The following is a 12,420-nucleotide window of genomic DNA, read 5'->3' as shown; positions in this document are numbered from 1 at the left end:
AGTTAAGTGTTGGACATTTGAATAGACCACACACCACGAGGAAAAAGGAGACATTTTTATGTTTGTGCTGTTTAAGTGTTTTGATACAGCACTACTGAGTCACCCCATAGGGTAATTCTAATTAATGAGATGAATTAGAGAAGAGATAATTTGAGGGAGAGAAGAAAACAAGTTTCTTGTGCTGGTGAACTCCAAACCCCGGAGAGGAAAGGATCTTCCCAGAGTACCGTAGCTGCTGACAGAGCTTCTGTTACGGCTACATCTGTGTTTGCTCTTCTCAGTCTGGCTTTGCCAGCACAGCTGAGAGAGAGTCATCTGGAGTCTCATCTTTGCACTGCACTCAGGGTTATTTTGTAAGGTCTTGAACCGAATGTTGTTGAAGTTGATGGGAGCGTTTCAACGAACACCAGGGAGCTTTGGCTCTGCCTCTCGCCTAATAAGTGACATCGGAACGAATTTAACGTGGCAACGGTGAGTGAACAAGACAAGCCAGTTAGCTCCGCAATTTTAAGTATATCAAGCACATGGGTTATTTTTAAAATTTCATCAAAGACCTAGGGTTCAGATGATTTTAAGGCAATTATGTGCAAGGAAAAAAAAAAAGTGAATCTGTCTTGTCTCTGTGTCTTTGGCTGTTGTCTTTCTTTTCCATCTAACTTTGTATATCTAATCATATCATTAAATCTTCCTAATATATATCTGAAGATAAAAGGTGACAGCTGTAATGGAAAGAACTGATCACAAATTATTATTTCTTGGCAATGTCTGCAGTAAATTTGTAATATGCTTAAGAAAGCAGAGAACAATTCTTACCAATAAATTGGGGCTATTTCAATTTGGATGACTGTCCACCAAGGATCGTCTTCACTGCGGTTGGTCTCAGAATATCATTGACACTGGTCACAAACAATCTACTCTCTAATATCCAGGTTACAAAGTCCCTTTGACATCTGCCATCTCCCTTCCACAGTCAAACTCTCACTGGTGCAATACTGGCTGTAATTGCACTTGAAAATTGCTTCACTTTCTGAAATTCTGACTGCTTAATTATGATGGGGAAAATAGCATTCTACAGCCATAAGCTCAGATAACTGTGTAACTCAGAAGCTATGTAATTATACGCGTGAATAATACTTGCTGTGATTTATGTTAATAGCAGCGGCAATATGCAGAAGGACCACTCTGCAAACCTGGTCTTACTTCAGGGTGGAAGGGAGCAAAGAAGCAGAATGAACCACAAAATAGAGAGTTGCTTCTTTTTATCCCAGAGGTGTTCAAGTTCAGCCAAACAGGCTTCAGGACATTGTGCAGTTTAACTGCCAGCTTAATCCACAGGTTTTCCATTTGATATTGTCCAGTCTCTTAATTTATCCTGCGCTTCAGGTCTCCATCAGATAAACCAGGACTGCAAGGACCCTGTTTTTCAGGTATACTCTGCAGGTTAAACACAGATCACTTTGAGGTGCAGGAAGACTAAGTCTGCTTCAGTTGACATGCGTATCTGTGTGACAGAGTGAAAACCTGTCTGAACACTGTGTGATTTTTGATGCCACAGGTTTTTTGAGGAATTGTGTGTATGAGAACCACTATGTTTCCTTTTAGCCTGGGACAGGAATGACAGAGCGACTTTAAGCCTCCTAGTCTGGCTGTTCAAAACAACACGGAGAGACTGAAGATGGCTCTGGATGAGCTATCTCAAACATCAGAAGTTGCAAAGCACTCTAACATGACGTGGCTTTGCTGGTTCCCCGTGTAGCAGCTATCCCATTCTGATCTTACCCATTTTTTCCTGTATGATGTTGCTTCTGTGGTGTGAATGTACACCGCAGACCGTATCTCTGTCCCAGTGAACTCAGTGCACAGTGATTCTGTTAAGTGGATTTTAGCTCAAGTTAACTCCATGGTACCACCTGGTACTGTTTATACTCATATCTCTCTAATAGGTTCACGCAGCAGATTGGTTGTCCCTAAGTCTTTAATTTAATGAAAAACTTCAGTGGTGGTTTTTGCCTGATCTTCTCCATCTTACATTTTCCCTTGTGAAGAGGAAAGTGCATAGGCCTCTGTCTGTGGCTGATTAATTACTCTAACAAAGCAGCTGTGGAGCCTGACAAGATTGCACTCAGATTACAGTCTTAAAATAGTGGATGGACTTGATGTTTTTCCTTCTAACCATCTTACAATTGTTGTCATAAGAATGAATGGTAATTGCATTGCTCTGTATTGTCGCTACATTTCTTGTCACGTGAATAGGTTCATTTAGTGCCACCATCTTTGGCTGTTAGGAAAATGAGGCATCTGAACTTAAGACTGTTGTATCTTTTCCTCTCTGATGATGAGCCAAATCGTAGGTTACAAGCACAGATTTTAAGTAAATGCTTTGCATGCCATATTTGCATCTTGTGGTTACAAGCCATCTTTTTCTCATATACTAGAAAAAAAAATGTAGGTTTATATGTTTTAAGCTAAAAATGGATTGACCCTAAAAGGAAAGAGTAGAAGAGTTAGGAGTAGAACTGAAGTCTTCCATTTTTCAATGCCATAGTCAGTCAACTAAGGGGTTTTTTTTGATAGAGATACTATGCAGAATATGTTGGACTTGGGACAAGAGGTAAGAAATTCTCATTGTTGGGAGTCACCAAGGCACATAGCTGCCTCAGGGTTCTTCAGAGATACAGAAGGTCTGTTTTACTATAGGAAGTAACTGAATTAATGAAAGTTAGGTGGTTGAGTAAATCCACAGGTAAAATGTAACAAAAATACCAGGGAAAGAAAAATGTCTCAAATTTGTTCAGTTAAGCGTTAATCTTCAAATATGTATTTACTACTGGATTTAGTCTAAGTGTACAATTAGACACTAACCCTAAAATTAGCTTTATGCAGAATGTTTGACAGAGAAATTAATCCTGATGGTAATAAGCACAGCTTCACTGAGATCAATGGTGATATTTAAACTGAGGATAGGTCTAGCATTCTCACGTGCCAGCAGCGTATGAACCGATCATTTATGCTGGCACTCCAATGAGATATGAATTGGAAGACAAATATAAGAATTACAAAGCAAAGCTTAGTTCCCACTTGAAACGTGGTTCATTTCCTTGGTTTGCTTTGCACTTGAGTTGGATTCATACATACCTACTGAATCTTACTCAAAAGAGGTCAAAGTTACCTGTTTTTTTGTGTGGCTTTCCGTCTACCAGTTTCTTGGTTTCCTCTGAAAAAGGTGCTTTATTTTGTCCCCACAAGATATCCTTTCTTGATAGGCTTTGATTTATTTTCTCTGTTCTTATAGCCCTCTGTAACTCTGATTCCCCCGTGCCCTTAATTTTCTGTGGACACCAGTTATGAAATGATTTATCTTTGGTACTGGTAAAGGCATGTGCACTACCTGGAGCTTATATGGCTGAAAATGAGGTAATAGTAGCAAAATAATATATGAATAACTAGATGAAGGCCAGTCTGATGATTACACCATCTTTCACACACTGTTGTGTAAGTCTGTATCGAACATATAGACACAAAATCTGTACGTGAAATTAATTGGTGCTTTCCCGGGATCTGTGTTTCTCTCAGGACAGATATCGGTGGATGGATTTATGCGGTATCTGAGTGGCGAAGAAAACGGCGTTGTTCCACCTGAGAAACTGGATTTAAATGAAGATATGTCTCAACCACTGTCACACTATTTCATCAATTCCTCACACAACACCTACCTCACAGGTACAGTGCTGGAGAGATCTGATTTCTTACGTGACAAAAATTCATAGCATATTTGCAGTGATACCATGAAATGCACTAAAGACGTCAGCGGTAAGTGATGGCGAAGCTTAGTCTTCAGGGAAGCAAGGGTAGCACTTGATTGTTGTTCTAGCTGCTACACACACATCAAATAGACTTTTATTAACAGGTCAACAGCAACTGTGTCGTTCAGATAAAGTCTGGTCTGAAGCCCAGGGAAGTCCATGGAAAGTTCCCCTCAGCTGAGATAAGATTTCAGATTAAGGTCCTTATTTGAGGAGGAGGAGGAACAATATACTTTGTATGACAGCCAGGGATAGCCAAACAGGAATGCGAAGCGAAATATAGGAAACATCTCTGTAGCTAATAAATTTGCCCCTAAATATTAAATCTGAGAGTTGATCTCCATGAAATTTGCTTTGACTCGGGGATTAGAGAGGTCCCGACGTGGCACATAGCTTTCTCACTCTGCATTCATATCTGCAAGGAATGGAAATGCAGTCTCTGACTATATCTACTCTCTGAGCTGAAATTTTTAGGTGCTTTCACATTTTTAAAAAGGCTGGGCACCCAGAAGCTCCTGTTAATTTGAATTAGAGTTAATGAGTCTGAAATGTATTGTTTGCACAGCAAAGTCAACAATGCTTTAAGATTCCGAAAACACTACGACAGTTTAGTAACCCAACTTCTGGCACTCATTTTCTAGTCTAAGATGCTCTTAACTTGTGAGAAAATAATTGTAAATTTACTATTTTAGTCTAGTTTATGTAGGCACAAATGTTTTTGACAAGATGCGCACTGGGAGTTCTATTTGATTTGATGTTTGCTTTGTCTTGTCGTGTTTGCTAATGTCTTAGCATTATGCTAAAAAAAAAAGAAGTAATGCTACAGCGTGTGCTCAAAATGTGGCTAATGGATCATGTAGGCTTTTCGGTGTTGTTAACAGACTTGCCTTGACTGACCGAGTTACTCAGAATGCCAGTACGCCAAAACATAAACCAAACCATGCAGTGGTAATGCCTACTTTAAATAGGCCGTCTGGAAGTGACTTTCATCTGTTTTGTGTTTTTTACATCACTTTCTATAGCACCTTCGAGTGCTTTCATAGAGTGAATGAACTGTCATTGCTTCCATTAGGCACCATTTTTCAGAGGTTTATATCTTGGCTGTAAAATGTTTTGTGCTAAAACTTGTCATCTGAGTATTGGGCTTGACAGCTATTTTGTTGCTCTGAATTGAAAGAAATGAACATCAGTGTGGCCACTTCTAAGTTATGATTCCAATATGCAGAAATTTATGCTCCTTGGAAGAATGCAGACATGTCCAAAGCAAAAGCAATTTTTAATTACGATATTTTGCAGGCCTCTTACCTCCAGGACAGACTTTGTTCTGCCAGTGAGGATTAGGACCCACTTAAGCCAAATGCTGCAGCTTTGTACAGATTTTCTGGAGGAAAACAGCAAAGCTGTTGTACCAATGTGGGAAGCAGAGGCCCACGGGGAGGACAGACAGTGCGGTTTAAAGTTGGTCTGAAGAGATAAAACGCTGCTCTCCCCTCTACCAGCACGAATTTATAACCATGCCACAGATTTTTCTCAGGGCTGATCAGGACAGAGTTGTGTTCTAAAGGTCTAGAAGCCCAGGAGCCAAAGAACAAAGAATTAAGGATGAAAATTCATGATTAGTCCAACCTATTGTAAATTTTTTGAACTGCACCACAAGTGACCTTACATATTTCATTACTTTAGAAGAATGAAAGTTTACCTTTAGACTTTCCAATTCACTTTGACTTGTATGTGAACGTCTGCAAATCATCTCGGATTGCATCTACAGGTTTCTTTGCCCTCATTTCTAAATAATTTCAGCAGCTACAGTTGGAAGTCTGCCTTCATTTAACATGTTATACCTGGCGTAGTAAATTGGAGGGAGTAAATCAGAATAAACTCAGGGGATAGTGCAGAGTAACTTTGAATCCCTTTCAAATTCCATTTAAGAGGGGGTTTTTTTCACATTTACAGGCACAAAACACAAGCCCTTCCCTTTTAGTGCGTTCATTATGTTCAGTAAATATGTGGCAGCTGGCCGACAATGGGATTAATGATTTGATTTTTATCTGTGTATTACAAAAACTGACAGCATTAGATTTTGCTTTAAGGTTAGACCAGATACAGCAATCACATTGCCGTTTGCTTTCTTCCAACGCGGACTTAGTGAAAGTAATACAGTTAATGGTGGCAGAGTGTTCTTTTTCCCAAGAAGATTTGGAAGGGTCTGCTCAAGTGCTTGTGGCTTTGGAAGGGACGCTTCGGTAGCACCTCTGCCCTCGCTGGAGCTGTGAAATAGCGTCTAGTCGTGTGATCATTATTAGGACAATAAGAAAACTGCTCAGTCTAGCAATACTTTATGATTACTGTGCTTAATGCCCTACTAATTATCTCTCCCTTTGTTAGTTTTTAAACCCAGAAAAAGCATGGACAAAGAAACAACATTATAACATAAAAAGAAACATGTGCACACTCTGAATTTATTTTTAATTACGCTGATCATTTTCCTAGCCTTTGGTAGAAACCCTTGGCAGTACATCAAGTCCTGATTATTTATTTAGAAGTGTTACTGCTTTTTTTTTTTTTTTAGTAGGGAAATGTAATTTTTAAGAACAAAGGTAAAAATCCATGAGGAAAGAAGTGATTTATAGTGAACCTAGGCTAGCTCAAAGAAATGCCATCCTTTGGAAACTATTTTACTGTCTCTCATGTTTTTTCTCACTGGTATCATATTTATTCATTTACTCCTTTGAACCCTTAATGTGCAACCCTGCTTTTTTCTGGTTTCTCACCAGTCTCACCTCAGGTTACTGCTGTTGTCACAGTGGGGAGTGACTGTGCAGCGTTTCTCTCGGCAGCACCCAGAGTCAAAGACAAATGATTACGTACCGTTAGCAGCATTGCACGCGTTGATGGCTGTGCAGCTTGCTGTTGTATGTATGAAGTGCAAGATACCAACGCAAGCTTTTAATGCATGGTTTCTCTTTGGAGAAAAGGAAAAGTAATAGCAGCAGTAGGTTGCAGAGCTGTCAGTTTAGCACACATAGCCAACATGGGACTATCCTCACCCTCGGCATCTGCTTCCCTGCTTACAGCCCAGTACTTCCAGGTGCTTCTAGAAAAATAGCTCACAAGGGGCATGTTCTCTTCTTTATTGCTGCTGTGGCCTCTTCTCTACCATCCTCCAGCTTTTCTGTTTTCAGTGATTCCTCAGTCCTAACTGTTGTTGCTTATTTTCAACACTTCCTTGAAACATTCTCCACTTTCAAAGCCTCCATAACAGTATCTTCGCAGTTTCCAAGATGACAGCACCATGTCAAAAAGAAGGGGATCTGGGTGATGCCTGGTCTGAGCATGAGTTTGTCATACCACCAAGACCAGATTTTGGCTGGCTGCTGCATTGAGCTCAGGTGATTGGCTGGCAAGACCCTAGACTCTGCTCTCTTCCAGTCCCACCACATCCTTCCTGACGGACTGGAGGGTAGGAAAGCTGAGAGAGCTCCTGCAGCAGAGGGGAGCTGTAGTTGTCCTCCCGTCAGCTAATCCTGTCCAGCAATCTAAGCAGATAAATGAGGTTCTTCCTGGCACTGGGGTCACAGTTTGTCTTAGCACAGGGACTAAGGGGTAAAAAGAAGGAGTAGTGGTTGTTGTGCATCTCTCCCATCTGTCAGTAGTTTATCGGGGAGATTTATCTTCCACCTGTTGTTATCTTTCATGATTCACTTTCAAAATATCATAAAACCTGGTGTAACACGGAGGAAAAAGGCTGTTTTCAGCGGTGCAGTTAATTAGAACATGATAAAACCTGGTGTAACACGGAGGAAAAGGCTGTTTTCAGCGATGCAGTTAATTAGAACACGAGTTCACCTCACAGGAAGAAGCTACAGACACTCTCTGGGCTCTGTGGCCTGTTCAGGGCAACAGTAGAAGCTGCTTCCACAGTTGCACTGTTGAATTGACTAGAGCCCTTACAAAATAATCAGCCAAGGGAAAGCTCTTGTTGCTTCAGGAAGTGGGAACATAGTCTGTGGAAGGTCTTAGATGGAACTTTCCGAGATAACCAGTTCAGTGCCCTGCTCTCCAAAAGAATCCTATGTATAAAAAATTAGCTTTAACAACATGGTGATTCCCATGTGCCTGACTCTCTTGCACCTTCCGCTGAGACAGTTTGGATTTTGTGAGAAGATGACCACTCAATTAAGTAGACTTTGTGTAAGAATACCTTAGGTCTTCTGCTCTGTCATGGTTTTGTTATCCTAAGGGGTACCTGCCCTTCCTTACCAGCTTCACCCTTGCCAATTCCCTCTGTGTTAAGCCAGACCCGAACTGATGGAATTTCTGCTTTTAAAGTGGGTGGAAATCCTGTAAAGGAGAATGAAAAAATCACAGCGATTGTATCCATAAGGCAAAATTAATTATTCTAATATAAATCAGCAACTGACACCAAAATTTCTAGAGGAAGCTTGCTTCTAACAGCAGCAGAGGTGAACATAAAGAGTTTAAAAATATATATTGTTTGGTCTGATCTGAGATAAGTGGATTCTCAAGGAGAAGAAAAGTCAAGATCGTGAAAGTGGTTTGTTTCCTTTAAGTAATATTTCATTCACCACTGGTCTGTGAATTTCCAAGATCCTCTGTGCCTTCTCTGATTTCCAACCAGTTGAAGCACACTGAAAGTTATTTGCTAAACCCCTCTCTTTAAGGAGGGTAAAACTGTGCTGAGGATTGGGTAACTTCTCTGAATTGCTGAAATGTGTAAGACAGAGACACGGAGAGCGAGCAGCGGGGGAAAGCTCTGTAAGTAGGTCCTGGTGGGTCCCACCCCCTCGCTGCAGTTGGAGAGACTCAACTGGTCAGTCATGCAGTGTGTCTGTCTCAAGTGGGTCCGTCCGGATGGCGTCCGTCACGTAGCCTGGCTGCGGCATGGGAGCTGCCCAGGCACTGCTGGCAGCTGAGCAGAAAGGCCAACTCAGAGGCTGGCCAGCCCCAGCCCTCCTGGCATACGGAGTGTTGCATCTTCTGCTTGGGAGGGCCTGAATCAATAGTGACAGCGAGGTGTTCCTGCTGCTGGCTGGAGCAAGCCTGGCCGCATGTCCTGCTTTGGTCCAAGGCAGAGTGTTAAAAATAACAGCCGTAGGGCAAGAGCCCGGTTTTGACTTACGTACCAGCAGTAGCAGAGGATGTCCCAGCATGGGGTCTAATTCGCTTCTCCTGTGCATGGCAAAGTAACTCAGAAGGAAAATAAATTCAGGTAAATATACTGTGTCTAAAAAAAGAAAAACCTTAGCTGCCAGCACCTTGTGTTGCTGCCGGAGTCAAGAGCCAGACTCCCGGCAGTACGGGACTCTGCGTTTGCACACTCCAAGCTACAGTGTGTGTTCCGGAGCACCGATTGCTTTTCCAGGACCTGTCTGAAGCAAGCAGGTTTAGCAACTCGTGTTCGTGCACATACACAGGCACTTCATGATGGGACAAGGTGGTGCCGTGGATGGGCAAGGAGCCAGAAGCAGCCTCTGTTTCCAGAGTAGTGAAGGGTCTCTGACTCCAAATATTGAGATCCAAATATTGAGATCCAAATATTCCCCGTTTTTTGGAGGATACGTATCTTAAAATGGTAACCAAATTTTAAGTCCCTGTAGTGCCAATAACTTTCACTTGGGAAAGTGGTGATGAATGAACCCAACAAGGATGCACTGGCTGAGAAATGAGCAGCTTAAAGTTACAGAATTGTCGAACTGATCTGTATAGGGAAACGTGTCATATCCTTGGCTTGTATCAATTAGCACGGGCTCATTTTGCTTAGTGTCCTGTCAGGTATGATTTGTCCGATTATATTTTTAGAAAACCGAGTTTTTGTCAAAATCTGTTTCTCCTTATCCAACATACGGTGATGGGATACAAATATTACTGTATTATTGTAGTTGTTGCATGTGCTGTAGAAAGGAATACATAATGATTTCAATTTCCTGTATTAAAAGAAAAATTACCTGTTCTCAGGATATTAAAAATATCCTGTAAATATTCCCTTTAGTGTCTGTGTTTGCACGTTTTAGAATGCATGTTAAAGGGACAGTTTGAAATAGATGCAAGTAGAGACTCACACAACAGAAATTTATAAATAATATATGCAAAAAACCATTTGAGGGAACATTCCTAATATTCCTTATTTCAGAAAAATAAGCTATTGAGAACGTCAGAACATTTGCTAGTGTTTTGCACTCTGACTGGGAGTCTTTATGAAGATTGGAGGTTGAATATTCTCTCATCTTTAGTAGGAACCCTTCCGAAACACCTGAGCCTTATTATTAAGGTACTGTGGAGAAGTGTCATAGGTGCATGTCATGATTTATTTACACACTTTTGAAGGTTAAGGTGCTTGTAGTCCAAAATGCTTGGCAATAATAACAACCACTAGTCTCTCAGGTGGTATAGTAGAGTTTGTTAATCATAAAATAGTTTGTTAATCCAAATTCAATATGCTCTGAGGGAAAAAAAAGACAACAGGAAAACAGTTTTCTAAGTGAATGATTTTTTTTAGGCAGCAGAATTCAGCCGATGCATATAATGAGACCCAAGTTTTCATAAGCAGGTGCTTAGGGATGAGCGCAGAGAAATGTGTCTTGTTCCCTGATACATGTTCGTGCTTGTTTGCATCCTGTGAGGAAAAAGAGCTGCTGCTTACCCCAGACATTGGGACAGTACCAAAAAGGTTTTTGTGTTAAAGACAACCTGCTCCAATCAAAGGGGAGACACGGTAAAATTTAACTAAAAAATAAAAAGAGACACATAGTCAAGTTGGATTTTCAGAACCTTCCAGCACTGGCCAAAGTCTTCTGTTATTAACATGTTATTTCCCCTTGATTCCATCAGGAGCTGAGAAATCTTGGGAATTTCAACAGGAGTAATAGTAATACCTTGTGGAGTATTTATGATTGTTCCAGCTCATGTACCAGACACGAACAGTAAACAGGAATTTTCAAATAGAAGGGGTTTTCTGTTACAGTTGTTAGTGGAAGGTAAAAACCCAGAGAAAGCAGGCAGTGCTATTTAATGAAACAAACCCCAAAACATGTAGTTCCCAGCATAAAACCTAAACACAGAGCCACAGAGACAATAAAACGAAGACTGGAGTAATCTGCATTCTATAGTATTTAGGTGTTCCTCATGAGTGAAAAATCTTTAACGTAAATGAACACACTGACTCCTTAAAAAGCAAGTGAATTCCCTTCAGGGAATCCAGGAAGGTCTTCTCAGGAAGCCTGCTAGAAAGCAGGAAAATGCATCCATTTTCTTCACATCTAAAACAAGCACTAATCCATTCTTCCGTTACCTTTACCTCTTTGCTGTGAGAATTTTTTATCCGTATGACAGGAATCAAACCTGTTGTGGCAGCTGAAGACACCATGGCTGGATATACTTCCCTGCATACAGCTGGACTCCTTTGTTGTTTGGGGGAGGGTGGGGGTGGGTTGTGGGACTTTTAAATACTTCTGGAATTTGGGAAAAGCTGAGTTTGTTTATTTTGTTTATTTTTAGATGTATATTATGTCATTGTTGGAAACCGGTGGTTTAATTAAATTTCTCCCTGCATAATGCAGTCCCACATCAGGAAATTTAACTGACCGACTCAGTGCGGTGATTAGTGTATTAAATATTGATTTGAGACCTGGTAATGGTACCATTAGTGACTGGAGGTTTGTTTTATCTCGTATTAAACCGCATTGCGTGTTATGAGAAAATGTGGTCTTGCCGTCCTGAGTCGCCTCTGAATTTCGCGTTGCCTGTCAAAGGATAACAGTGTCTTACAGAGATGAGTTATTTTATGTATTTGGTTCTGTCTATCAGAAGTTTCTGAATTGACTTCAGTTCGGTTATTTCTCCGCACTTCCAGTTGAACTGAGGGCAGAATCTAAACCATGACGTTGACTTTGCCTAAGTCATTTCCATTACATTCTTAGGCTTTTTGTAAGCCTTTGAGTGTTATTGCTCTCAGCCAAGGGCAAAAGATGCTGCTAACTTGAATTATTATTAGATTGTTTGTATTCATTCCCGAGGCCCAAAATGAATTCCCTGTTTTCCTGTCCTTGTGCTCTCGCAGCTGGACAGCTGGCCGGTAACTCATCGGTGGAGATGTATCGGCAAGTGCTTTTGTCAGGCTGCCGCTGTGTGGAGCTGGACTGCTGGAAAGGACGAACAGCTGAAGAGGAGCCGGTCATTACACACGGATTCACGATGACAACTGAAATATCCTTCAAGGTACAGCAGTACAGCACGCTGGGGGAGTTGGATTTAGCTGGGGCCGTTGCTTTTGCGTAAAATGCGTCGCAAATACGCTGCTAGAATATTACTGCAAAGGTGGGAGGGCAGAGAGATGCCAGGGCAAAAAGATGTTGTGCAGGGTGATTTTGGAGCATATGCAGAATCATTGGAAGAGTTGCACTGTTTGGACCTTGCAAGGACTGCCCCATCCCTGGAAGTGTCCAAGGCCAGGCTGGATGAGGCTTTGAGCAACCTGGTCTAGTGGAAGGGGTCCCTGCCCATGGCAGGGGGGTTGGAACTGGATGGGCTTTAAGGGCCCTTCCAACCCCAACCATTCTGTGACTATGATTCTATGACTGGTGTGAGCTGAGATGATCAC

The 12,420-nt window shown here is 41.4% G+C and overlaps 1 protein-coding gene across 1 annotated transcript in view; it reads left to right on the top strand.

Moving 5' to 3' along the window:
• LOC104511870 (1-phosphatidylinositol 4,5-bisphosphate phosphodiesterase beta-1-like) overlaps positions 1 to 12,038 on the top strand; it is a gene marked incomplete at both ends in the record, with an annotated part of 48,832 nt that extends 36,794 nt beyond the window's left edge. Inside the window, 2 exons of the mRNA XM_010154649.1 lie at positions 3,574 to 3,720; positions 11,881 to 12,038. Coding sequence (XP_010152951.1) covers positions 3,574 to 3,720; positions 11,881 to 12,038 — 305 coding nt within the window. The remainder of the gene's footprint in view (positions 1 to 3,573; positions 3,721 to 11,880) is intronic.
• Positions 12,039 to 12,420: the final 382 nt, after the last annotated feature.

The sequence above is a fragment of the Eurypyga helias genome, unplaced genomic scaffold (genome assembly GCF_000690775.1).
Source record: "Eurypyga helias isolate BGI_N326 unplaced genomic scaffold, ASM69077v1 scaffold46016, whole genome shotgun sequence".
Taxonomy (NCBI): Eukaryota; Metazoa; Chordata; class Aves; order Eurypygiformes; family Eurypygidae; genus Eurypyga; species Eurypyga helias.
This window is presented reverse-complemented; position numbering and strand designations above follow the sequence as displayed.